At 43.5% G+C, this 25,612-nt stretch overlaps 1 protein-coding gene across 1 annotated transcript in view; it reads left to right on the top strand.

Moving 5' to 3' along the window:
- The window catches only part of TANC1 (tetratricopeptide repeat, ankyrin repeat and coiled-coil containing 1), a gene marked incomplete at both ends in the record, with an annotated part of 49,946 nt that overhangs the window by 5,356 nt on the left and 18,978 nt on the right, over positions 1 to 25,612 (top strand). Inside the window, 9 exons of the mRNA XM_084264838.1 lie at positions 5,571 to 5,756; positions 12,136 to 12,237; positions 13,431 to 13,552; positions 14,493 to 14,682; positions 19,065 to 19,322; positions 20,592 to 20,717; positions 22,804 to 23,085; positions 23,900 to 24,051; positions 25,270 to 25,501. Coding sequence (XP_084120964.1) covers positions 5,571 to 5,756; positions 12,136 to 12,237; positions 13,431 to 13,552; positions 14,493 to 14,682; positions 19,065 to 19,322; positions 20,592 to 20,717; positions 22,804 to 23,085; positions 23,900 to 24,051; positions 25,270 to 25,501 — 1,650 coding nt within the window. The remainder of the gene's footprint in view (positions 1 to 5,570; positions 5,757 to 12,135; positions 12,238 to 13,430; positions 13,553 to 14,492; positions 14,683 to 19,064; positions 19,323 to 20,591; positions 20,718 to 22,803; positions 23,086 to 23,899; positions 24,052 to 25,269; positions 25,502 to 25,612) is intronic.

Here is a 25,612-nt window from a genome sequence, read left to right as displayed (position 1 = left end):
GTTTTTTATAAGTAGTATTCTGTGTTCTTAATAAGTAATCCAGAGTTCAGAAGGAAATGCCAGAAAGTGAGCAAGCAATGTCTAGCAGGAGCACAGTTGGCAAAGACTGTCCATTTGGATCTTTTATTTTACTCATTCCCAAGTCTCTCTCTTCTCAGTGCACCTCACTGCTGCTGTCACTGGGGCTGGAAGGAGTTCTCTTCCCGTTCCTCCCTCGTTTCTCCCTTCTGGTCTCTCCAGAGTCTCAGAAGCAGAACAACTCAATGCTGCTCTTCCCTAATGCATGTATTTTATACGACAGGAGCCTGTGTCTTACCCCAGAGAGCTGGCTGCTGAACTGCTTTGCTTGCCATGAATTCTTCCTGCCCCCTGGTCAGTGCTGGTGGGAGTGTGAGTGGTTACTTGTCACACCAGGTCACTTGGCTCCTCCTTCCCTCCTGTGTTTCCTTCTCAGTGAGTTGGACTGGCCGCGTGGGTACCGGGACACGCGCTCGGGCTGGCTGTGTGTGTACCAGTACACACACACATCTAAACACTTCAATTTTGAAAGACACAGATACTTTGCAGGACAGTTATCACTTAGGCACCTTATCTTATGCACAGTCATCACACAGTCTTCACGGAATGTAGAAGAAAACTGATTGTTAAAGTGTCACACCCACTGTTTTTTTGATCCTTAAATGGTTTCTTATTAATTCAGTGGAGCAATGCCTCATTCTGCAAAGTGCTTTCCAGCTGTATGGCTTTCCTCATGCCATACAACTAGGGTTTTTTTAAGTGGGTTGTGAGTCTTTTGTTTTACTTTAGTCAATAGCTGCGTTAATTTTTTCGCCCTTAACCTGTCTCAGAAATACCCACCGAGAACCCAAGACTTCAGCACAACATGGTTCTGTTCTCACTGTCAATATTCAGATGTAAGGGCTCTGCATTTTCCTTGTTTCAGCTTTCTCTGTTCTGAAAGTCGCAGTCATATCCCTTCATGTTAAAATAATCTGGATTCCAACGTCTGCATCAAACTCAGGACTGTGCATGTTTTGCTAATGTAGTTAGCATTGCTCTGGTTTCTGAGCATCTTACATTGAATGCAGAGTTAGATGTGTTTTATTATGTTTAATACTGACATATGCTCTGTAAAGGTTTTCATTTTAGTTGTCGTCTCTGTTCAATGGAAGGATTAGTTTAATCTTAAATTCGAGTTCTCTTTTTAGGATATTAGGCTCTATGAAACCATGACTTAAATCAGCCATCCTCGTATCTCTTTGTATTTTAAGGGGGGAAACAAAAGTGCTTTGTTAATCAGATTATGCCTTTCAGTTGCATCTCTAGGTACAACTAAACTGGGATTTGATTTTCAGTCTCAAAGCTTTTTGTGTGTGGTTTTTAAAGCTATTAAGTTGTTTCCATGGTTACTTTGGCCACTGAATAAGAACTCTGGTGTTGATTGATGCTTATGAAACTTTTTTGTCCAGAGGCTACTTGGCAGTGGACAGTGTACAACTCTGAGGTTTTAAAAATAAGAAAGTGGGATGTCACGGGACCTTTCCTTGTGTTTTAGTTTGATGTTATTAAAAACCTATGAGAGGTCATCTTCCTCTGGCTCCAGAATTGACATTGGTCCATTTTACATTGGGGTAGATACCAAGAGGTGTCATGTGAATGGTGAAGTATTGTTCTGGTGGCTGAAGTACTTGAAATTACTGACCTTCAAACTGGGAACAAATGATTTCAGCTTTCTGTGTGCATCACATCGTGGCACCTGGTTACATTCAGGGGTTGCAACAAATTGTATTTTGACAGCTGTTACTCCTGCATTTTTCTAGTGTGGTTTCCCCAGCGCCAAGTGTGTTACCCTGGGCATCCTCCAGGCCTGTCAGTTTGGGGTCTCTTGTCATAGATGCACACCTAAGGCACTTGTGGGAACATGGCTGTACATTGGATGAAGTGTTCATTGCCAGCTCCATGTACACAAAGTAAAAAATGTAGGATTAGGACCCATGTTACAACATGGTGTGTGTTGGAGGCCAGTGCTTTTATATTCAGTGCAACTGGATTGTCTGTGGGAACCCGGAGCCCCACAGCCACAGCTCATCCTGAAGCTGCCCTTCCTCCTGCTGTGGTGCATGGGGAAGGAAGGTGAGCTTCATCCCAGCACCATTCAAGTCGGGGTCTGTCTTCCAGTCCCCTCTCCCTGCATGCCTCCCTCTTTGTGCCTGTGCACTCCTCACGTCACCCCTCTTTCAGGGGTGACAATATATTTTTCTCAGTTGGGGAAAAAGGCCGTGGGAGGAATAACCTGGAGGATGAGGTCAGGGGAAGGGAGAAGACCAAGCAAGCAGCTGTCCTGCTGACCCTACTGGCAGCCTCTGGCTGTCCCTGGATGCAGGCACTTCCTCAGCTGAAGTCAGCTTTTAGTCAGCTTCTAGTTTCCATCAGCACATCACTTCTCTGTGGTCAGCCAGCCCCTGGAGCCCACGTGAGGCTTCAATGCTCAGATGCCACACAGGGCTTTCCTGCACTGTTTGTTACGACACGAGCTCATCTGGTGGTGGGTCTGTGGACAGCTGCTCTCCTCTTAGGAGGTCTCTCTGGTGCCGGTGGATGGGACGGCGTGTGGAGGGCTGTGGGGTATGAGTTCTGTCAGCTCCCTTCTGTTCCTGTTGTTTGTGTGTTTTTGAGGTCATGAACGTGCCATCGGTCTGTTACCTCGTGTCCCTTTTAATTAACAGGTTTTTAGAAAGGTCCTGGAGGAGCTACAGTGCAGTTCCTGCCTTCTTGGAGCAATCCATGCACAATAGCTGTCTGCTCTTCCATGGTGTGCTAACCATTTCATTGGTAACGTGCTGTTTTCTGCCTCGCTGGAATACTTTGTCCAGCGTGCCTGTGGATGTGATGTCCTGTACGCTGAAGCCAGTGTGTTTGGGTTTTCTCAAGGAGGGATTTTATTTTATTTTTTCTTTTCTCTGAAGAGCTGTTGTGTCGTGGCAGCACGGGTGTTTGAGCAGCAGCTGGCTATGGAATTAGGCAGCAAAGGGATCAGAAAGGAGAATCTGTGTGGGATGCATTTGAGGGTTTGGTTTTTCAGTCAGGAAAGCCCCAGTGTTTGTACCTCTCCATGCAGCATCTGTGGTGCTGTCAGGGTGATGTACTAAGAAAAAAATGGAGTGCTGCTGTAACCAAAGCAGCTGTACTACACGGTGGTGGATATGGGCTGTGAAATACCTCTCCAGTTGCTGTCACGAGCAAATAATCCAAACTCACTGACTGGAGCGTGTTTGGCCCCATTGTAACATTCCACATACAGTACAGAAGCATAAATTTGAATTAATGCAGCAGTTGACTGAGAAGTCAGTGGATTAAACACGGGCTGTTTGTGTCAGAGCAAAGGCAGAGCAGAAATTAGGGAACAGGAGGCGGAGCTCCCAACCCTGAGGGGAGGAGGTAGTGTTTGTCTGTTGTTCCTGGTTCTTGCCCCTTGCTAGCATTCCAGCTGGAATATCTGCACAAGGTGAAATTACAGCCTTGGCAGTGCTCTAGTAAGGAAACTTGTAACAAGGCTGCCAGCATTTTCTAGCTGCAGTTAGCTGCACGGCCATGCTGCTTCCTCGCTTTGTGCTCATGGTCAGAGGGAAAACCGGGATAGTGCAGGTTTCTGGGTGTTCTTCAGCAATTTACCAAGCAAACTCGGGTGTCCTGTATTGAATAAAATACCTAATGTTCTTGAAGCTGTCTTGAAAAGTAGCTATGGGAAGTTTAATTTCTAAAAGAACAGAGAAAGCAAGCCCTTTGCCTCTTAATTTCCAGTGAAAGTCAGTGGGAGACTCTCAGTGCTTTTAAAAAGTCTCGTGTATCTGATTATAGCGTCTAAGATGCTTGGACTTTTTACTGCAAATATGTACTTAGGCTGTGTGTGTTTTTAATGTAAGAATGGTGTGTTACAGCTAGCTTGCTAAAACATTGCAGCTGCGTTTCTAGTTCCCAGGATTTTAAACCAATTGCCATACTGCTGTAATAGCTGCGGTGGACCTCAAAAAAGAATATAAAGTTACAGCTGCTGAGTTTTTAATTCCATCTTGACTTGACGGGACTCCAGTATTTTCCTTAAAATAATCATCTGTTCCTGTGAATTTTGTTGGAACAGAGGGGAGGTGGTAGTGGAGTTGGGAGGAATAAGAAAGTAAGTTTTACAGTCAGAAAGTTGAGAAAAGTTGGAGTCTGGCATAGCATTCTTCAGGGTCCTCATGGCTGTTGCGAGGGAAAAATATATCTAGAAAAACCCCAAATAATCTTAAATACATGTTCCTTTGGAAATAGGGAATTGGACTGATGTTCAGGGCGGTTTGCTCTACTTATCCATGTGTGCCCCTAAGAAAGGCAAGCGGTAGTTAAACTGACAGAAAGAGTGTTACTCTTGTGCAGGGGTCAGGTTTGTGCTTTCCCTGACGCGGTGGGATGTTGGCAGTAAGGGCTGCACTGGGGTGCCGCAGGGAGCAGAGGCAGCAGCCGGGCCACCACAGAGCGACCAAGGAACGTGGGTCTTGTGGAGCCACATCTATCGGAAGGGTTTCCTTACCCTTAGAAAATACGACTGGCATGGGGGGTCACATTTGAAGAGAGGTTACTTCGTTTTTTAGCCCTTTCTGCTGGTCGTGCTGTGGGTTACGGTACCTCATTACACATGGACTTGTCTAAGAAATGCTTCAGCACCCTCTTTGTGTTAGTTCTGTTCTCCTATTTTTAATCTTTGGTTGTGCCAGTACAACTTCAGCAGCAGTCCATGTAAATTATTGAGCAATGCCCTGATCTGGGTATTGAAAAAGGCTGGAGTTTTTTCAGCTGTCATCTGCCTAGCAAAACCTCGCACCTCCAACATGTTTCTGCTGTCTTTTGAATCGCTACTGGGAGCAGTATATTTTTCTTTTGTTTTGAAAAGTACATTCTAGATTTAGCTGAAATTGCTTTTCCTTCACTGGCAAGGAATTCCTCTGCTGTGAGTGTACTTCCCTGTTTTGATGTGCCACTTGGTATGTTGTGGACCAATAGCATGTTTTCCTCAAAGGTTAGAAAAGTCCCAGTTGCTGTTAAATTGCACATAACTGGACCCCACAGTTTAAAATAATGGGTAAATTGCTCAGAAAAATGAAGCTTAGACTGGCTATTTATGAGTGTACTTTCTGTTGACCCACCTGTTAATTACATGTAAGGGGTAACCCAACTAAATTCCTCCTTTAACTAGTTCAGTAAACAATATTTTCAGGTGGTCTTGACTTTCGGGATATCACAATGATCCTAAAATACATTTTCAGCTGTAACAGTACTTTTATCTTCATAAAAAGCCTGGGTTTACCCCTGAGGGTGAAATCTGAGAAGTATTTACTCTGTTGAAAGCAAGGTTTTTCTTCCCCCTTGGTGTCTGTATTGTAGTACTGGACTCTGCATTGGAGGGCGCGCGGTCAGAACAGTTGTGCTCAGTTGTTGCTGGCAAATAGGCTTTCTGATGTTAAATACTTGTATTCCTCTGCCTTTGGTTTTGGTGCCTCACATCACGGATGACAGACCTTTATTTCTGGCAGGTGACCCCTGCCCGGAGAATGGCTCGCAGGCCCATGACGCGGAGCTCCCCCCGGGCTGCGAGCCGCCCGCCGAGGACACCTACAGAATGAACCTGGTGAAAGGAGTCTCCATGTCGCTGCCGTCCTCCCCACTGCTGCCGCGCCAGTCCTACCTGATGCAGTCAAGAGCAAACAAGAAATCCCCAGGTAAAACAAAACTCAGGAGCAACTACATCTTCACAGCATTTGAACTCAGTTCTGATGAGCTTTGAGGTGGTTTTGCTGTGTGACTTTATATAATCCTGTGCAATAAGAACAAGTGTGGTGGGTGCTTGTTGCGTGTTCCCAGGGAAAAAAGGTAAATGGTAAGTGGAATATGTTATTTCACATGACAGAGAATTACTCTATTGCAGATACCTGTCTTACAATGTCTGAATATGTTTACAGCTGGTTAGCTATGATTAATCTATAGTTGGGTAGGATACAGCTGCAGACACCTTTGTTCACGCTTAGCGCAGTGTGTTGCAGTGGGGGCTGTGTGTGGCTTTGATGGGTTGTTCGTTTTACTTGTGCCCACACACACAAATGCATTAATAAATAAACTGCTGCTGAAGTTGTTGGGTGTCAGGGCTGTGTCCTTAGCAGTGACCGCACGGCGAGTGAGCCTGGCTAAATACGGAGCTGTGCCTGGCTCCCTCCTTATCGGCATTCTGTGCGTGCAGGCCATTCCTGCGCGCTGGCATCACTCGGGCCCGGGCAGGCCGGAGCGGGAGTGCCACGTGAAGCTGTCCATGGGCCTGTTACTCTGAGACACACAACGGTTCTGAGGCTCTTTGTTGCAGGGTTTGTAAGGTCTAGGAACAGAGAGTGTCAAAGGTTGTTTTTTGCCAGCACTGAGAAATGTCTTGGTTAATGACCCATTTTTCATAGATTCATTAAAGAATCGCCACAGCACAGCAAATACCGTTTATAAAAGTGTTCTTGGTTTAAGTTGCCTAGCAAAGCTCTTTTTCTCTTCAGAATTTAAAAATAATAATCTTACTTTAAGATGAAATAATTCTGAGTTGGTTTTGACAGCTCACTTAAAAACTTTGAGCCACAGAATGCTGTTTTGTTGTCTTGTCTTTCACTCTAAATGATGTGTGTGCTAAACAACTCTAAAAGGTGGGGTGGTCCTGTGATGGAGAAGGAAATGGGATTTTTACCGAAGACTTAAATGAAGGTTGGGATCTACCTCTTAGTTTTGTTACTGCTGGGAAAACTTAACTGCATTCCAGGTGCGTTTGAGATAATATCTTACCAGCCTCCCTGCCCCAGGGTTTAGGTCAGTGACATGCATTTCTAAAAGCAGAGTATGGGCTGCTAACTCTTTCTCTTACAGAAGATGTGTAACAGTTGATAAATTTGAATTAAAGGTCATACTCATGATGACTTCAAAGTCATTCCACTGTGATATGTAGCCAAAGAAAAAGACTTTTTAAGACTGATAAGTGCTGTGAATGCATTGGCATTTATGTATTATTATTTCTCTGTACAGACACCTAACCAGGTGACAGGATGCTGATGGAAGAATTCTGTGCTAGTTCTTTGACTTTGAACGAACTCTAGCTGATGGAAGATAATTTAAAATAAGTCTGTCCTGCATGTAGGGCAGGAGTAACAGAGAGAGAGCATGTACTAATGTACGCGTGTCAGAGTGCTCTGGTTTAGTGGTTTACAAATAGCAGGATAAAAACTTTTCACTGTGTGGTGGGTGAAAGAAGGAACAGTGGCACTGGGAGTTGAAGTGTTATTCTGGAGCTGAGATCTTCTGATGAAGTTACCTATCCAGTGGTAGAACAGAATTCTCATTTCAGTCCCCTTGGTCACAGGTGAAGACAAAGCAGCTACTTAGAGATGTATTTGTCAATGTGTATCTTATCATTAATGGCTTTTAAAGCCGTTGAAACAGTTTGAGCAGAGGAAAAGACTGTCCCTGGCCCTTGACATGGAATCATCTTTTGCACCTTTTTGTTTCTGTTCTGTGCTTCTGTTTATATAACCAAAGTGTGGTGACGGTTGTATGTGTAAGGACTTGGACTATCATAATTCCTCAAAATTATATTTGATTTCGTGTCTACTACACTGAAGCAACATACTGTATGTCTACTCAGCAGTAATGATTAGAGAGTATACTCACTAAATGCTACCCAGGTTTTAATGAAGAGTTTTTCATTACTTTTTATTGAGCCTGAGTAGTTTGGGTTAAAAATTTTGGTTAGTAAATTAAAAGGTAAGGTTTTTTTTCCTACAGTGCATTTGAGAGTTATAAAACCTAAAAGTTGTAGATAACCAATAGTTGTTTGCACTAATGGTCATGGAAACATCTATATTTGAGGGCTTCATAGTCAGTACGTTCTGACTTGTAGCAAATACCTCTCTATTCTAGCTTACCTTTACCTAATCCTGCATCTATATTTGCTGATAGAGAAACAATTATGCTTATCTGATCAGTGGGAAAGGATATAACAACAGTTCCTGTTTCACTGATGTTAGAATGATGCATGGAAGAACATTCTGCAGTGAGGAATGCACTGTCAGATGTCCTGTGGTGTGATGTAGCTGGTGTGGCCATTCAGAGACCTTCACAGAACGAAGCTGGCGGTGTCTAGAGCAGAGAGTCTGCAGTGTCAGTGAACAGACAGGTTGCTCTTGCTGCTCTTCCTTTGGCTGCCCTGTCCGCACGTGTCCAGGCAGCTGTTCATCTGTGGCTCCAGAGTGGGATCTTTGGCTTTTTCTGATGTGGCTTCAGCTCTCCCTTGCTGCTCGGGTGGTCTTGAAGCCAGGTGTTTCTGCCCACGTGCCTTTCTCTAACGAGTGGCAGCATTTGGAGCAGGACTCCAGCAAATCTTTCATATTTGCTTCATCCTCTCATGGTCTGGTTACTTGCTGCTGTTGAAACGAGCATTTTAGTAACGCAAAAAGTGATGTGGTGATGGGAGTGTGTTTTCATTTGCTCTCCATTTAGAAAGCTGTACACTCTTAGATGGTGCTTGACAAAGCGGGTTCTTTGGCTGTGTCTTGAGGCACAAAGCTACTGGAGATGTTTTGAATGTCAGTAAATGGGGCAAGTTACCAGAACCACCCAGCAGTGCTACCATATGAACCACAGCGACAGCAGCCACCAAAATACAAGGCCAGTTCATAAACTTGCATTCAAGTAGTGTATAAATCCAAGCAGAAACTACTAAAATCATAGCTTACAATACCGGAGGAGTACTCTCTTTCCCTGTGTGAACGGTTGGTGATTTTGAAGGTTATTTTCCCTTCTGGGATTTGTCTACTTTTTATTTGTTTTTAATTAAATACACAGTGGTAGGAAAAGGCTGTTATGATGGCAGTGATCTTCCCTGTGAACTACCTCTGTTACAGATGACTCAGAGGGTAGAATGCTTTTGCCAGTATGGATTAGCCACAGAGGTACTGAGGGGAGCGCTGTGGTTTTGTTCTGTCCCTTCAGACAAAGAGGATTCTGTATGTTCCATGAATACTGTAGGTACCAGTCCTTCGGTTTGGACTTGTCTCACTGAGAAAAGCATTTAGATACCTTAAAGTGTATGGCAAGGTGGAGTATCTGATTAGAACAGATTTGGAAATGGCTAGCCTGGGAACCCCCCCCCAGCCCAAAACAGGACATCAGCACAGTCTGCTGTGAGTGACACTGTCTTTTAATTATTTGAATAGGAGGTTGGAGAGCTTTGAGAAGGGCTTGGAAGAGTACCAGTGTTTCTGGCTCCAGTTCAGTCCTCAACTCTAACTATAAAAGGAGGGACAAGAGAAACTTTATCTTAAATTGCTAAGGAGCCTAAAATTATTGGCAGAGCTGAAGTGACATTTGGAGTCAAAAGCTTCCTTGATGACATAGTTCGTTGAGGAGGAGGTGGATAAAAGAGCAGAAACAAACAGAACAAGGGAGAAGTCAGCAGGACACCTCTGAGAAACTGTCACAGTAAGTTGTTTCTTGTAGGATGAAGCTGGAATGAATGCTGCTTGGCTTGCTGACCTTGCAGGTGTTCAGTATTCACGGCTTGAAGGGATAACGGTTGGTTGTTCTCTGATTTAGGAGGCTCAACTAGAAGAATGAAAATACTGGCTTATAAAGGAGGTTCCAGAAAAACCTGGTTGTTGGTGTTTAAGGTGTGAATGAAGGATATGGCTGCTGCTGCCCTTGAAGGACACTGACAGAAAGTACTGATGCCATAATGCTTGGACAGAGAAGGGAAGCAGCTCAACTTTTTAAGGCATCAGTGAGTGCCAGCGATGACTGCTGGAAGAGTCTTCTGTAAATGTGCAGTAGAACTCTTAGGTTTTAAATTAAAATTTAATTAAAACTTCTAATTAATAAATTAATCAGCATGCCTGATACTTGAGACTAGACTAGCTAAGAGAACTGGTGTCACCTAACGCTGCAGTTGTGTGCACGGGTCTCGAGGGCCCTGGGAAGAGGTTCCTCTTGCATACAGTAATCTGCCCAAGTGTGAGGTCTCACACCGGGGTCAGGGCAGTCCCCAGTATCAGTATAGATACGCTTAACGCTGATTGAGGACAAGCCAGCTCAGAGGATTAGGGAGGAGATGGAAGAGTTACAATTAGCTTGTGAAAATTGGCGCTTCTCCTGTCAAAAAAAAGCATTAAAAATAGTGGGAAAGCAGTAGATCATAAACAAATCCAAAAGTGTCATTATGGAATTGTATACATCTGTAGTTCCATCTGCCTTGGAAAGATATTGGTGTGGCTCTGGTGATTCCCAACTTTAAAAATGGACAACAGAGCTAGGGAAGAGCTAGAGAAGGGCTGCAGGAGTGGCTGTGGGTGTAGAATGGCTCTGAAAGAGAAGTTCCTTGGGTTTGGCTGGGGTTTTTCTTCAAGAAAGGAGATGATGTGATTGCCGTGTCCTGCAATGTTGGGTTAACATCTGGATGGTGCAGATTGTTAAAGAAAGCCCAGGATAAATTCTTGAAAGGAAAATCCAACTAGATCTTGTAACTAGAAAGTGACCACTTCTGACTTGGGGAAAGGTAAGCCACTTAAGTCAGGAGGCTGTACCAGGGCACTGTGTTTTCCCTAACTTGAGTTTTTTGCCTGTGCTGCAGATAAGGTACTGCCCCAGATGAACCTTTTATCAGCCCTCACCCTGTCACCCTGCACTTAGAGCTTCCCATGTGCAGGTACAGCTCACATTTAAAGGGTCCTTTTCCATCCACAGATTCATTCATGGGTCCAGTTCTAGATTAGTGCCTGAGAACAGGCTTGCTGTGACTGTCCTTGTTACTGCAGTGCTGTGTGTCAGCATTGCAATTACTGTCAGTCACTTGCATGTTAGTTTGTGAGGAGGAGGATTCAGCAGTGTCCTTGGCAGCTTGAAGTGTGAGTCTTAAAATACCTCCTGGTGTTCCCTCTCTCTGATCCGTTCTACAGGCGGCTGCCGCCTGTTCTGGTCTGTTGGGGCGGTTGTTTTTCATTGTAAAGCTTTGATACCTCTCATTACACACCTGCATACAAATGAGGGAGCTGGACTATTGTCTCCTTAAACAATGTGATTTTCTTTTCAAGAAAAGTATTTTTAGCTGCTTTCCCCTGGCCGGTGCCCCTGAGATAGTGTTGCCGGGGCACCTGAGGTAGTGTTGCCGGAGCACCCTCTGGTGAGGGTTGGTAGCTACGCTGTCTTCTGCTTTAGCAAGTGTCGTCATCTCCTGGTGTGTGTGCAGAGGTACAGCCATATTTCCCTGCCCAGTATTTCTTAGCTAAGACATCAGGTTATGAGAGTGTTCCCATCTTCCTCCTCTGCATGGAAGTCCAAAAGGGAAGGTGGGTGAACTTCATGTTTCCTGCGGGTGCTGCTAAACTGTATTTCACAAAGAACAGGATCACAAGCAGCCTGAAACCAAAGCATCCAGCATACTGCTGTACCTGTAAAGGGTGAACCATCAGTTTAAGCTTGGAAAAGCCTGCATGTGTTGTGTGAATACACAGCTCTGTCTTGTGCTGAAGGGGCTCTGCTTGGGCCCAACCGGGAATGCTGCTGTTCAGTGACACCAGAACCCATTAGTAGCTGCTCATCTTCTCTTTGAACTTGTGTTCACCATCCGTTATGATCAGGGCATGTGGGTATTTGGAGAAGTACCTGTAATATAAAGCTGCTGGGGTTTGAATTATTTAGTGTGGTAATGTTGTGAGCTCTCTGCCTATAGTCTTTTCCTCTTTGCTTCAAAGATACTGATAGCAAAAGTATCTTCTTGCTATAAAGGAAAATAAGATCTCTGAACTGAGGAAGACCACTGAAAGTTGTCTGAGTCCAAAAAAGTCCCTTACTTCGTGTATACAGGAATATTCCATATTTCCATGTCTGTCACAGCAAGCAGACTGGTTTTGTTTTCCACCAGGTTGGCATTACAAAAGCTCAGAGAGTTTCTTTCTCACCAGAGCGGAAGCACAGCAGCTCACCAGTCTGTAGGGTTGCAGCTGTCTCTAAGAAATCATTCCTGCGCTCTGTTCACGTCCTGTGTATGTGAACAAACTAGACAGGCTCGGCTCCTTCCCATTGCAGGTCCCATCAGGAAGCCCAAGTATGTGGAAAGTCCTCGCGTGCCGGGCGAGGCAGCTCTGCCGCTGAGGAGAGGATCGGAGCACGGGGAGCCCAGTCAAAACGGTGAGTCTGCTCAGTGGCACCTTCCTGGGTAGGACAGGTTCTTTGGGTGATGTGAAGGAGCCTGCACAATAAGGAGATACAGTTCTTTATCTGTAAGGAAGTTCTGGAGATTTAATATGCCTGAGGTAAGGAGGGGATGCTTGCTGTTACACACTCGTGGTCTTTGGAACGGTCTCAGTTCTCGAGGCTGTGTATGTACTGCAGGAAAATTGTTGCCAAGTGGTGTTGGGTGCTACATATGCCAGAGGCCTACTGGAACTTTCTTGACCTTGTTGGTAATGCAGATTGATTCCAGGTACTGAACTCTGTGCTAGCGAATTTTGTAAAGGCTTGCTGGGTGAGAGGGCAGTAACAGTGGGCTCCTGTGTTGGCAGAGCTGGGAAGAGTCATCTCCTCTGAGTTAATTGGTATTCTTAGAAAGTTTTGTGTTTGTTAAATTTGAGCAGTGCATAACAGTGTGCCTTTGACAGAGACTGTCGTGGCCAAAGCAAAATGACCCCTAAGTTGGTATGTGACTATACACACTGTAACATGGATTTCATGTGCTGTGTATTTTTAGGTTAACTGACCTCATTGAAATTGTTTTGTTTTCTTTTGCTGCAGTTGTAAAAGAAACTACAGTTTTAAGAGCTAATGTTTTCTTTATTTAAATAAACCCTTTATTTATGATACTTATGATGTATTATAGTACCCTGATCCCTCCTGTGGCTCCACCTTCGCAGCCATCTCTGTGCAGGCATTGGCTTTGCATGCAGCTGGGAGAGCATGTAGTCCTCCTCTCCCTAACCTGAAGGTGACAATCCTCTTCACAGAGCTGTGCTCCCAGGCAGTGAGGCTGCTCAGGGTCAGGACTGGTGTTAGGGCCCAGCAGTGCGTGCTGGGTTGGATGCCCTGAGGCACTTGGCTCTGAGGCCTGTTGCTGAGCTGCAGGTGGTACTGTGCAGGAGGGTTTGTAACTTCCACAGAACAATGAAGATGTTATTTCACAAACTAAATTCCAAGACTTTAAATTTACAGATTAATTATAATCCTCAAAATTACAGTTTTACAGAGAGACAGTTTAAATAGTATTAACTTACCTGTTAGATACCTTGCTGACAGGACTGAAGTTTACATTTGATTGTACTTTTTCTACCTGTTGTAACAGTTTCCACATACAAGACTAATCTTCAGCAACTTTTTTCTCTTCAAAGCAAAAGCTGAAAAAGACTCGAGCTGTTCTCCTGCAGCACAAGAATTGATGACAAGATTGGGTTTTTTACTGGGAGAAGGGATCCCAACTACTGCTCATATAGAAGAGAAAAACGAAGTCATGGTAGGAAAATGGAAAATAATACATTTCATGTTTATCCTGTTTCTGAGAGGACTAATGGTACTTCCCCTATCTGCTGGTTGTGGTTAGTGATACCAAAATACAACCCACTTTAATAGACATATGGTAATAGATTTGTGTATATTAATTCAAATATAATCAGTTAATCATAACGAGTGTGTGGTGTGATCTTGCATTCTTACCAAAACATGAAGAAAAAAAAAAAAGAATAGCTCCCTAACCTTTTGTGGAAGTTTAATCTGTTTCAAATGTGAAAAGCTTCTAGAGACCTCTCTGCCTTATGGTATTACTGAGGAGGAACTGTTTTTCCTTCTATTCCCAGTGACTGATGAGAACAGAAAATGTCAGTGGTTTGTTAAAACAGGAGCATGCTTTTGGGGGGTGTGTTTTTCCCCAGGGAGTTCACTTCTGTTTGACAGTGTTTTGCTGTCATTTGGGGTAGAGGAATTGGGGAGATGCAAGGAGCTACTATCCGCATAAAACTCACCTGCTAACCAAAATTGCACAGCAGCTGCCAATCTCTTGCTTCTCTTCCTCTCTTGGCTTTTAGTCCCAGGCCTCATCAATCTCTGTGCATCAGTTTGGGTTTCCGTGATAGTGAAATGTGGCTAAGACTGTATCTCTAGTGTTTTATCCTGAAGAATGAATACTGGAGGCAGAGGGGAGCAGTAAAATGATTGCTAGAGAAGAAATCCACCTTGCTGCCATGCCTCCACTGTGAAAGCCTTTTTTTAATCAGAAGCCACTTTTCCAGAGTAGTGTGAAAGCATGTCATTCAGGTGTCTAACCAAGATAAAGCTTCTGCTTCTTCAGGTTTTTGCTTGGAAAATGGGCTCTGCTTGGTTCTGGTCGCTCCCCCCGATGTCTCTGCTCTGTGCCCTGCCTGCCCAGCAGTAACTGTTGGTTCTTCCCCACATTGCAGTGTGCAGTAGCCAGCCGAGGAGTGAGCCCCTGTTCCACCCTCACCAGCAGCACTACATCACCCAGCACGGACAGCCCCTGCTCCACTCTCAATAGCTGTGTTGGCAAAACAGCAGCTAACAAAGGCAGTCCCTGTGGAACCATTAGCAGCCCCAGCTCCACCCTGGAGAGCAAGGACAGTGGAATTATAGGTAAGGATCCTAATTAGTCACGCAATTAATAGGAATTAATCTTCTCTTAATAGCACAAGACTGAATAGCTGCTTCGTGTCATTTGGTTCGATTTTAAGCTGTCTGTGGATCATGTTTCAAATCCTTTGTCCTTGAAAGACTGAAACCATATTCTTCGGCTATAACAGTTGCTGCTGCTAGGTGTGCATTTCTCTTCTTTTGTGTTTGTTTTTCTGATGCAGTTCCAATTTCTCCACGTTTTCTTTTAAAATCATTAATTTCCTCAGTTCAGCTCCATTTCCTTCTTTCAGCCTTTTTCCTTTTCCATTCTATATGTCTCTACAATGCATTTCATAACGGTGCAGAACAGCATAGCTTGAAGCTGGTTTAACTTCCAGCTGGGTAAAAAAATGATGCTACTTCTTGATGTATGACTAGAAGGAACAGTAGTGCCTCTTGGTGCAAAAAATACTTGTGTTGGTGTATCTTAGTTAATTTCATAGAATCATAGAAGGGTTAGGGCTGGAAGGGACCTCAGAGACCATAAAGTTCCAGCCCCCTGCCATGGCCTTGTTTAAAATGTTTTATAGGGGCTTTGCTTTTTTAATATAGAAGTTTAAATCAGTTCTCCAAGTGACACAGGGATCTATGAGAGTTGTGCAATTTAAACAGTCACCCCAGATAGGAAACTGTTACCTTCACAAATGCATCTGTGCTGAAGGTTTTACCTGCTCTGTAAGCAATGTGTAGACTGACTTCTCCTCAGACATGTTTCTTAAATGTCTGGGACCTTTTATAAGGCTTCTCTAAGTAGTGAGTGTTTGCCCCTTATAAAGTGGCTTGGGACACTTAGTTGTCTGGAAATCTAAACCAATGTGTTTGTTCAGCACTGTGCTGAAAACCATCGCTGACTTGTTAATTACATACTGCAACTTTGCTGAGCTCTTCTGTGAGGAACTGCAGCCCAGGGAGAGATGGAATCACAGAATGTGCTGGTTTGGAAGGGACCTTCAAAGCCCATCCAGTCCCACCCCCTGCAGTGAGCAGGGATATCTTCACTAGATGAGGTCGCTCAGAGCCCCATCAAGCCTGACCTTGGATGTCTCCTGGGATGGGGCTTCCACCACCTCTCTGGATGCACGTGTGTTTTGTGCAGGTGCAGTTTAATGTCACAGAAGATGAATTTCTTACACAGATATTTAATGAAGTCTTGGAATAAATACATTTACAGCATCAGTAACACATAGTTATACAAGACTACAGAAGTGGCTGCTGGTTTTGGAGTGGTTTCCTTCTTTGCATCCAGAAAGGCAGAACAATAGGCTGGACCTTTGTTCTTTAACCTTCTTTAAATTAAAACCTTTTCTTCTGTGAGAGCTTCTCTTCCCTCACAAAAGCAGATATGAACCTGCTACCCGTGCTCTGCAAGCCTGACACATTCTGTGAGTTTGCCCATGTTCTGAATGAGGATAGAACTAGCCTTATGTTTGTTTAAAAAAGTACAGTGGCATGACAGCTACATCATCTGTTTTATAACCTTGTAAGTCATAATTTTTGAAAGAAAGTATTTTTGAACCCAGTGATACGAGTTGCTTTTTGAGCTAATGAAGAGGAAGGAGTTTCAAAAACAGGAGAAACAGGAAAATAAGCCCTTAATTTTACAGGGAGAAGACAGGATAGCTCTCTGTGTAGCTCCTTCAGTCAAGAATATATGGTTCATTAGCACAGGATTGTATGAAAATCATCCTCTGCAGCTCTGTGGAGCTGTCATTCATGTCTGAAATCCAGGGAGAATGTGAACTCCTCTTGTTCTTGGAAACCCATGGCGGCACCCACTGCATCTATAGAGGCATGGAACCAAGAAGGGAAATCAGAGGCATCTTGGGTTTGGTTTTTAAGTACAAGTATATCCATGCATTCAAATTTTGTTATTAGCAGTAAATGTGCATTTTGAATTATGTTTAGCAAGTATATGTTTTCTAATGTCTTTGACAGAGTTCATCCAACCATGAACATAGCTTGCTTTTTCATGCTATTTATGTGGGCTTCCATTGTCTGTCTACTCCCACTACATTTTCTGGGCCAGCAGATTTGGATGGGAAATTTGTCTTTACTCCCTTTCCCTCTTTTTTTACTTATGGTTCAAGTTTCTTCTAGTTTTCTAATGTTTTACTGCTGTAGTTGAATTCTTCTGCGTTTCTATTGAGTTTGACATAATAGTAGTGGGGGCAGGTTTTAATCTTCAGCAGCAAGCTAAGTAGGAGAAAAGGCTGGGCTACGGGCCAAAACGTAAGTCTCTCTGGATACTTGCCACTGTTACTGTATGGAAATCTGCAGCAGCAAGGTGTCCTGGTGCTACACTTCACTCCAGGAGCAATCACAGTTTTAAATATTTCATACTTAGGGGGAGTCAGATGTTTTTCAGGCAACCATAGAAATGAAATAAATATACCGTGTGGAAGTACAACGTGAGCTCCGTGCGAAGGCTGACGGCGTGCCTGGAACGCTGCTTCTGTTCAGCATAAAGTGTGTCTTGGATTATTGACACTTCTTGGAATACAAACTCTTGGATTTAGGCATCAGATCTCAAACTTCTTATGACTGGGAGGCTAGGCTGGACAGTGCGAAGCTGTGTGAGAACTTTATTGTCCTGTGAGGCTGAGGCTGCAGTGCAGGTGGAGAAGAAGAGTCAGTGCTGCGTCTGGCTGGGCAGAGCACACAGTCCTGAGGGGCAGTCCCTGCCTTTGCCTTTTGTTAGTGGTCTTATATGCTGGAATTTTTATTTAATGATTTGATTGAGTGTAGAATCACCACATATCTGCCTTTAACATTTAGAACGTTGTCCTGGGGCAGACCCACAGTTCACATAGGTATTATTATTTGAACTGACATTGATTTTTTTATTCCTTTGATTATTTTTTTTCCTGATACCCTTTCATTCTATTTTGTATTTTTTCTCTTTCTTGGGTTCATGTGCTCAGAATGTGCTGAGGGTTGGCTTAACCTTCGATAAATATTTGTTGTTCAGTTATTTTGTGAGAGTTTAAGTACTGAAAATGTTTTAAATGAAACAGAACAATTTCACTACTGAGCATACAGAAACCAGTAGTGGTTTTTTGCAAGCATTATTTAATAAATGTTACTCGAAGGTCTTTAGGAGTATGAATTCTTCACATCTTTAGTTACTGTAGGAGGCCTTGACTGACTGCAGTCATGAGGAGCTGAAGATGCACTTTAACACCACCCCCCCTAAGTGGAATGTTTGGAGCACTCTAGACAATGCAGTATCATTTCAGCTTTCTTCCAGTGAATCACTGCAGAAGTGGAAACCTACTGTTCTGTAGTGCAGCATCCAAAACATGTCTATGGGCTTTGCTTGTCTTTTAGCTGAGCTTTTTCTCTTAAATGTGATTCCCAGAGGCGCTGTGACCGTTGCTGATGGGCTCGGCCTTGCTCAGTGGCGGGTCCGGCCTTGAGCCCAGCTGTCAGGCCTGGCGGAGGCTTCTCACTGCTCCTTGCAGAAGCCACCCCTGCAGCCCCCCCTCCACCAGAGCCCCGTCATGCAGAGCCACAGCAGTCCCCAGTTTTGCCTGTATACAATACTGGGGGTGATCACACATGCAGGCGGCCTTGTGTGCTCTGACAGTGAAGTGTAGTAGGTGCTTCAGAAAGGAGCGGGATGTAGCTGAGTTGCTGGAAGCTTTCTGTCAGGATTGTTTTCCTAAGTACTTGAGCACAGGCTGCCTGTCATACTAGTGTAGCTGAGCTTTCTATCCCCAGTGAGCTCAATCTCTGAGCAATGTGGGGTTTATATCACTTCTGCTTCGCAATACGTAAGGGGTTTGGTCACAGGTGGGCTTGGGGAAGGCCTACCAACTTCAAGACAACAGTGCTCGTTTTCTCAAGGGTTTGAATTTGGAATTATTTTGTAAAATGCTAGACTTTAAAATGTAAATTCTCAAGAAAAAAAGCATTTAATTCTTTTCCTTGCTCTAGATGCTGTTCTGAATGAGCTTTTGTTTCCATCTTTACAGAATGGTTTGAAAATTGTAAGGTAACTTACAGAATATCAGTTTTTAAAAGAAGTTGAGCTATGTTTTGGTGAAGTAGCAAATTCTTCCTGTAAAATCATAAATGTTTTGAGGTTGTTTTGGCTTTGTGAGGGATTTTCCTGTTGGTTTTTTGTTTTGCTTTGTTTTTTCCTCAGCACAAACTACATAGGTCTAAAGATACACCTGTATATAAGTAATACTCCTTGAATTTAACAAAATATCCATTGAAGAAATACTTGAATATCTGCTGGCCTGAGATGCCACTGAAGTATGAAAATTGTAATGCATATTAATGTGAACGCACTGTTTTCTTCTGATGATTATGTTAGTTGGGTTTCCTCTCTTTTTCAGCAACCATAACAAGCTCATCAGAAAATGATGATCGCAGTGGATCCAGTTTGGAATGGAGTAAGGATGGGAGCCTCAGAGCTGCAAAACATCAAGGGATTAGTCACGATCGAAGAACAGATAATTGTTCACCAGTTGCTGAAGAGGATGCTCTTGGCTCTGCTGAGAATTTGCCAAAAGAAATACCAGCAGGAGAGGGTCCTGTTCCTTACACTCAAAGTTCTGGCTCTTTGGTAATGCCCCGTCCAAACTCTGTTGCAGGTAAAGTCCCGAGGTGGGAAAAAAGAGTGATCTTAACTTCAACATTATGTTGTAGGATGGAGGTATTTTTATAGGACAAAAAGAAAAAAAAAACCAATGGGTTCTGAACTGAATAGATGAGCATTACTTAAGTTGTTTAAAATTGTCATACAGAGGGCTTTTATCATGCTCTGTAGTCGATATTGGTTAGGTCAGGACTTCTGAACACTTTAAATGTCTGTCAGTCATTCTAGGACTGTATCCGGTGTCAACTAATCCTTGAGGTTGTTAGTTTTGTTTGTGCTCTCATTTTAGATGTGTAACTCTGACTCACACTAATGGCAAAATCCGTGCTTTGCCTCTGTTGAATGAGCACCTGGAATTTTCCTAGTATGATAAGATGCATGGGGAGGGGGAAATATTACTAGTAAGCCAGCTTGAAATTGTCAATGGCGATGTTTTGGCAAAGACCTTGCTAGCAATTTTGGTGAGAATCTTCTAAGTTCCAACAAGACTGCTTCAGGTTTTGGAATGTTACAGCTTGTAATATGAGCACCAGTTCTGTGCTTTCTTTGTGAGGGCACAGACCTGTGGGATCAGCTGGAAAAGAAAGAAACATTCTCCATTTTCAAAGGAAGTATATAATGTGTTTACTCCAGTATTGGAATTACAGCAGAACAAGATGTTAATACACAGCTCAGTAAAGCGTATCAGGAAAGCAAGGCTTGTCGGCAATAGTCTAAACCTGGTGCTTTAAAAAACCCAACTATCCTGGCTTAAGAATTGTCACAACAGATGCTGAAGCACACACTACAGTCTTAATAAAGTTAATTTGAGGTTTTAAAATACCCAAAAATTTCATAGCACCATGTTTCAAATTCTCTGGTTGAAGGATTGTTTTGCAGCAACATGTAATGATATGAATACAATAATGCCCAGCTTCAGAGGGAGAGAGGACAGCAGGAGTTTTGTGAAACTGCAGATACCACTGACCAAAGCTTTCAGGCTTTATGTTCATGACAGTCATCCTGTTGACAAGAATGAATGTCTGACAGTGAAGATGAGCAAGCAACTGTAATATACTTGCCTGTTTCTAGCTATTTTATGTAGGTATGCGCTTACAAACGTTAGCATTTTGTAAATGTTATCACCTGCATGACTCCAGCCACTGCCATTGCCTATAAAAACTTACCTGTAATTACCAAGCTGAGGAAAAAACTGTAATAAATGATAATGTTCTTTGTAACTTTTGCTGAGAGAAAAATAAGCTTCAATGTTTTAATTCTCTAGCCACAAGTTCAACCAAACTGGAAGATCTGAGTTATTTGGATGGACAGAGAAATACCCCTTTGCGCACTTCAATTCGCTTACCTTGGCACAACACTGCTGGTGGAAGAGTGCAGCAGGAGAATAAAGGTATTTGTGCTTACACCTGCCTCTGGGCACTGCCACACAGTTCTTCAGGAGCTTTGCAGCTGGGATGTTCTGGGGTCTTTGTGAAAACCCCCATTCCACAAAGGCTTGTTTTAGAGTGCTCCTGACACATCATTCAACAGGCATAAAAGTAAAATGCTAGCGTACACTTTTTCCTGGGTAATGCTGTGGTTTAGAAATTAAATACATGGCTTTTGATAAGAAATCAGTATGTTTATTTATGTGAGCACAGGTGCTGTGACTCCAGGCTAGCGTTGTGAGATGCCAGTGTTCAAGAACTGTACCACTTGCCTGACTGCCAGATGGCGTCACAGGATGTTCTGATGTTCTGTGTGCTGCAACTTCAGTAATACTGTGCTGAATGTAAAGTCTTCAGGAGGCTGTCATTATAACTCTCTTTTAGGAAGAAAACTGGTCTAATTCCATTGGACTTACTTATGGCTAATAGATACCTCAGTATCTCTGGTCTTTGAGTATGAAAATAGCAGGTTTAGGTGCAAGTGATGTGTGCGATTTTGTGTTTTCTTCTCTTAACTAACTTAGCCACCTGCAGACTGTTAATTTCCCCATGGTGCAGGTGGGTAACTCAGACCCCTTAGAGCTGCTGTCAAGGGTATCAGCAGAAGTGGTTTCATTGAAATATGATGTTGTAAACGTGCAACTGAACCAAGTCTGATGGCAAAGTTAACTCCAACTATCTGTTCGAAGGATGTAGCAGTGATTCACAGCTACCAAGACAAAAAGCTGGTGGGCTCCAGCAGAAGGTTATGCACAGTGTTGGTGAGTTGCAAAGATGTGCAGTGTGTGTGAGGCCTCAGCCCCGAGGAGCAGCTGGAGAAGGGCGGCTGCTGCTGTGCCGCCAGGCTGCTTGGCAGGGAGAGCTCGACAGAGGCTTGCTGAGACTGCCAGAGTTACAGAATAAAGTGGCTGGCTTGCAGTCATGTCGCACACGATGCAGGAGACTCCTTGTACTCACAGCTCTTTGTTCCTTGACACATGAGCTTTGGAAAAGCCAGCTGCTGTTCATGTGTTCATCACATGATGGGTGTTCACAGCTCCTCTGCATGGATGCTCAGTGTGCCATTCTGCTCCTTCTCTGGGCTTCCAGACACCAAACTGAAGCTAGGGAAGCTCTTTGCCCCATGACAGCTCAGGGCTTTGCCTGCTTTGGAGCCTGAACAGAACCACCACTACTGTGGTGAGGGACTGGAGTATACCTGTCACAATCAATAACAGTCAAAAGCAGAAAAAAGATCAGCGAATTCCTGGTAAAACCACTCTGGAGATCATAGATTGTTGCTGTGCTCTCCTTGTTTCATTTATGCTTATTCATAGTTGCAGATTAATGCTGAAGCAGCTTTTGTGTAGCATTAGATTTGGATAGTGAATCCTCAGAACATTATATTAGTGAACATTATTTTTTCTGTAAAATTTTAATGCATTTTGTTCAACCACACCCAAATTAGTCTTCTCTGTAAGTCATGTCAGGTATTGGCCAAACATATAGATGAAAGTAATGAAACATGACTGCATTTCCAGGTGTGCTCTGTAATTCCTGTTCTTGTGGGTTCAGAAGTACAGAAAAACAGCAGTCACTTCTTTTTTTTTAACATTGCTTTAAAAATATGGGAGCTTTTAAAACATAAAAATTTACTTATTCTCTGCACATTTTTCTATTTCTGTTACTGTCTTTACAGAGTCCTAACACTTAGATGCTCAGCAGTGTAGTTCATTCTGAGCTGAAAATGTTAGGTAGTTACCCATTTATAGAATTTTTAATGCATTTTTGAGACAACTTTTGGATTCTTTGGCTGACTAACCCAAGTTCAATTGTAAAAAAAACAAAAATCCTCCATCCCTACTTGTAGCTTCTTTCTAGAAATTAATTCACATCTGAATTGTGAACAGAGCCTACCAGTCTGTTGTTTTTGTGATGACAGCTCTTAAGAAGTCTGGTTATGAACGCTGTTAATAAGGTCACTGAATGAGCTGATCTTCTGGAGCAGTACTGTTCGATTGCGTGTCAAGTTTCTCCTAATAAACTTTTCTCCCTGCCCCCTCTTCTCAGCTCGTTTCATCCCTTACAAGCCTCAGGACATTCTGCTGAAGCCACTGCTGTTTGAAGTGCCAAGCATCACCACAGACTCAGTCTTCGTTGGGAGAGAATGGCTGTTTGAAGCCATTGAAGAAACACTGATGAACGCGGATCCGGCAGCGAGCAGGGGCGCAGTCATCACTGGAAACGTGGGCTTTGGGAAGACCGCTGTTGTGTCGCGGCTGGTGGCACTCAGCTGCCATGGAAGTCGCATGAGGCAAATAGCTTCAAATAGCCCTAATTCATCCCCCAAAAGTATGTTCCTTTCCAAGTGGTTGGTTGGGTTATTGTACTGATAACAAGAACAGAATGTAGTTGCTTTTGTTGGCTTAAGGTAGTCGGGCCTCATCAGCTCCTCAGCAGATACTTGTCTCCTCCACTGGGCAAAGGAAAGCTGCTGAAATCATATGCTTTTGCAATACCTTCCACACAAAAATAGACACAACGTGTAGAATCTCTTCTGTCAGGCAGTGTGTGCCCTACCCCCTGTGGTGGCGTAACTTACTCTGCTGCTGGTTTGGAAAGAGAGGTGACAAGTTCCTTCCTTCTCCATGGCGTGCCATGCTTTTCAGTACCACACATTTTCCACACAGCTTTGGCACAGGGAGGATAAAGCTTTGGATAAACTCATCCTGTCTTCTGCTGGGGTCCATAGGGTTCTGTCACCTGACCAGTCTGGTGCCCATGTTAACTGGAAGGATGGTGTCGCTCTTGTTTCTCCTACTCCCCCCGCTGACACTTCACATATCATCATTATTGTTTTCACATATAGAATGCTATAATTTTTAGATAATAATAATGATTAATTGTTTAGATTTCCTAAGAGTTCAGTCATTTCGTAACTTGGTGATACGAGCCATCACATAGGTGATTTTTATAAGGAAACTTTTTACATCAGCAGGATTTTGCTTTCAGTAATTCTGTAGTTTTGATGTAAAAGTCAGATGAGTAGTTTTTAAATTGTAAAGTTGCCATATGTGCCTCTATATCAGATTAGTTCCAGGCTGCTTCTCCTATAAAACAATCTGCCAACAGCAAATTTGTTGTATTTGTTGCCTTTTAAAAACAGGTGGCGACTGCTGCCAGGAGATTCCCTTAAGTCAGGTGTCCCCGTCTGCCTCCCCAACAAGTGGTCCCAGTGCAGCGAAGACTCTGAATTGTCCCAGCACTCCTGAACCCCAGCACCAGTCGAGTGACTTTGTGAGGCGCCTGGCTTCCAAGGTGACTTGTCTCTTTACTGGTAGATCTTCAGCACATCAGAAAGCTTCTGACTCGGGGAGACGCTCTGCTCTGCACAGCCGCACGGGTGGGACAGCGGCCCTTTGTGCGAGACCGGGCAGTGACCTGGCACTTGCCTCTCACTGTCGATGGAACGAGCTGCCTCTCTGCTGCCTCCCTGCTGCCTTCCAAGTGATCGTTTCGGTTCTGCTTCCTCTGAGAGTTACATGGGAAACCTCCTGTCTGCGTTGTGTGTGTGCGGGAGGTTGGGTCCTCCGCTTGTGCAAGGGGCCCTGTGCCCTCTGCAGGTAGACGTTCAGTGTACCTTCAAAAAGCAAAAGTCAGAAAATACAGGGTGGGGAAAATAAACTGTTTTGTCTGTGCACATTCCATCTGTATTCTGAGATGCAGATGAGTCTGAATGTAGTCCTCCTATTTTCCATGCTCTGGGAGACTGAAGTAACCAATTAAAAGTTATTTTTGTGATAGATTATTATGAAGAAGTGGTTTATTTTTTGTCTAAGTGGTAAAAAAAGTTGAAGTCTGAATTGCAAATAGATGTCAGGCAAACATGAGTTTGCAGTCTTTAGGGCAGTCTATTATTTGGAAGCTACACTATGAATAACACTGAAGTATAAACATTTTATTTACTGAGAACACTTTTGGTTTGATTCCTTTTTCAAAGAAATGTGGCCTATTTATGTTTTATTTTTAAGTCATACAGACCTTTGCAATAATCAACATAAAGCCAGTTGTCCTCTTTCTCTGCTATTATATGAGGATGTCTTTAATAGATGTCTGTCACTTTTGCCTAATGATGATCAGATTACTCCATGGATTATTACAATGTCTGAGACGATGCTCTTAAATTAGAGCTAGTAAGTTGGGTAGTCACAGCATTGAGTTATTTTTCTGTACTAGTTACTTAATACCCACTGTACTCAGATGGTGTGAACTCAAATCACTGTATTTTCCTGCCAGAATCTCACACTTTGATTTCTTTTCCTCTTTGCTTCCCCTGCAAGGTCAAAATCTAGTGTGTTGTCATCTTTCTGTCTCCAGCACAAGCCAGCAGAGACCAGCTGTGGAGTTGGATGATTATCGTGACACTGAAACAATATTTTGTAGTTGAAAGAGAAGCTCATTAGCACTTCACTGTAATTGGACTCACTAGTAACGAACTTAAAGTTGAAGGTGTCACTTCTTTTTTCAATGCTGCAGGTTGTTGCTTATCACTACTGCCAGGCTGACAACACGTACACGTGTCTTGTCCCGGAGTTCGTGCACAGTGTCGCAGCCTTGCTTTGCCGCTCCAGCCAACTGACAGCGTACAGAGACCTCCTGATCAGAGAGCCCCACTTACAAAGCATGCTTAGCCTGAGGTCCTGTGTCCAGGATCCAGCAGCAGCGTTCAAAAGGGGAGTGCTGGAACCACTTTCAAACCTCAGGAAAGGTAGGAAGTGACTGGGAGAGTGAATCTAAACTGAAAGTGAAAAAAGGATCATCCAAGAATGAGTGTTGTAATGCTCTGAGAGAAATAACTAAAGCAGAATGTTCCTGGAGA

Source organism: Gallinula chloropus (assembly GCF_964237585.1).
Source record: "Gallinula chloropus genome assembly, chromosome: 5".
NCBI classification, from domain to species: domain Eukaryota; kingdom Metazoa; phylum Chordata; class Aves; order Gruiformes; family Rallidae; genus Gallinula; species Gallinula chloropus.
This window is presented reverse-complemented; position numbering and strand designations above follow the sequence as displayed.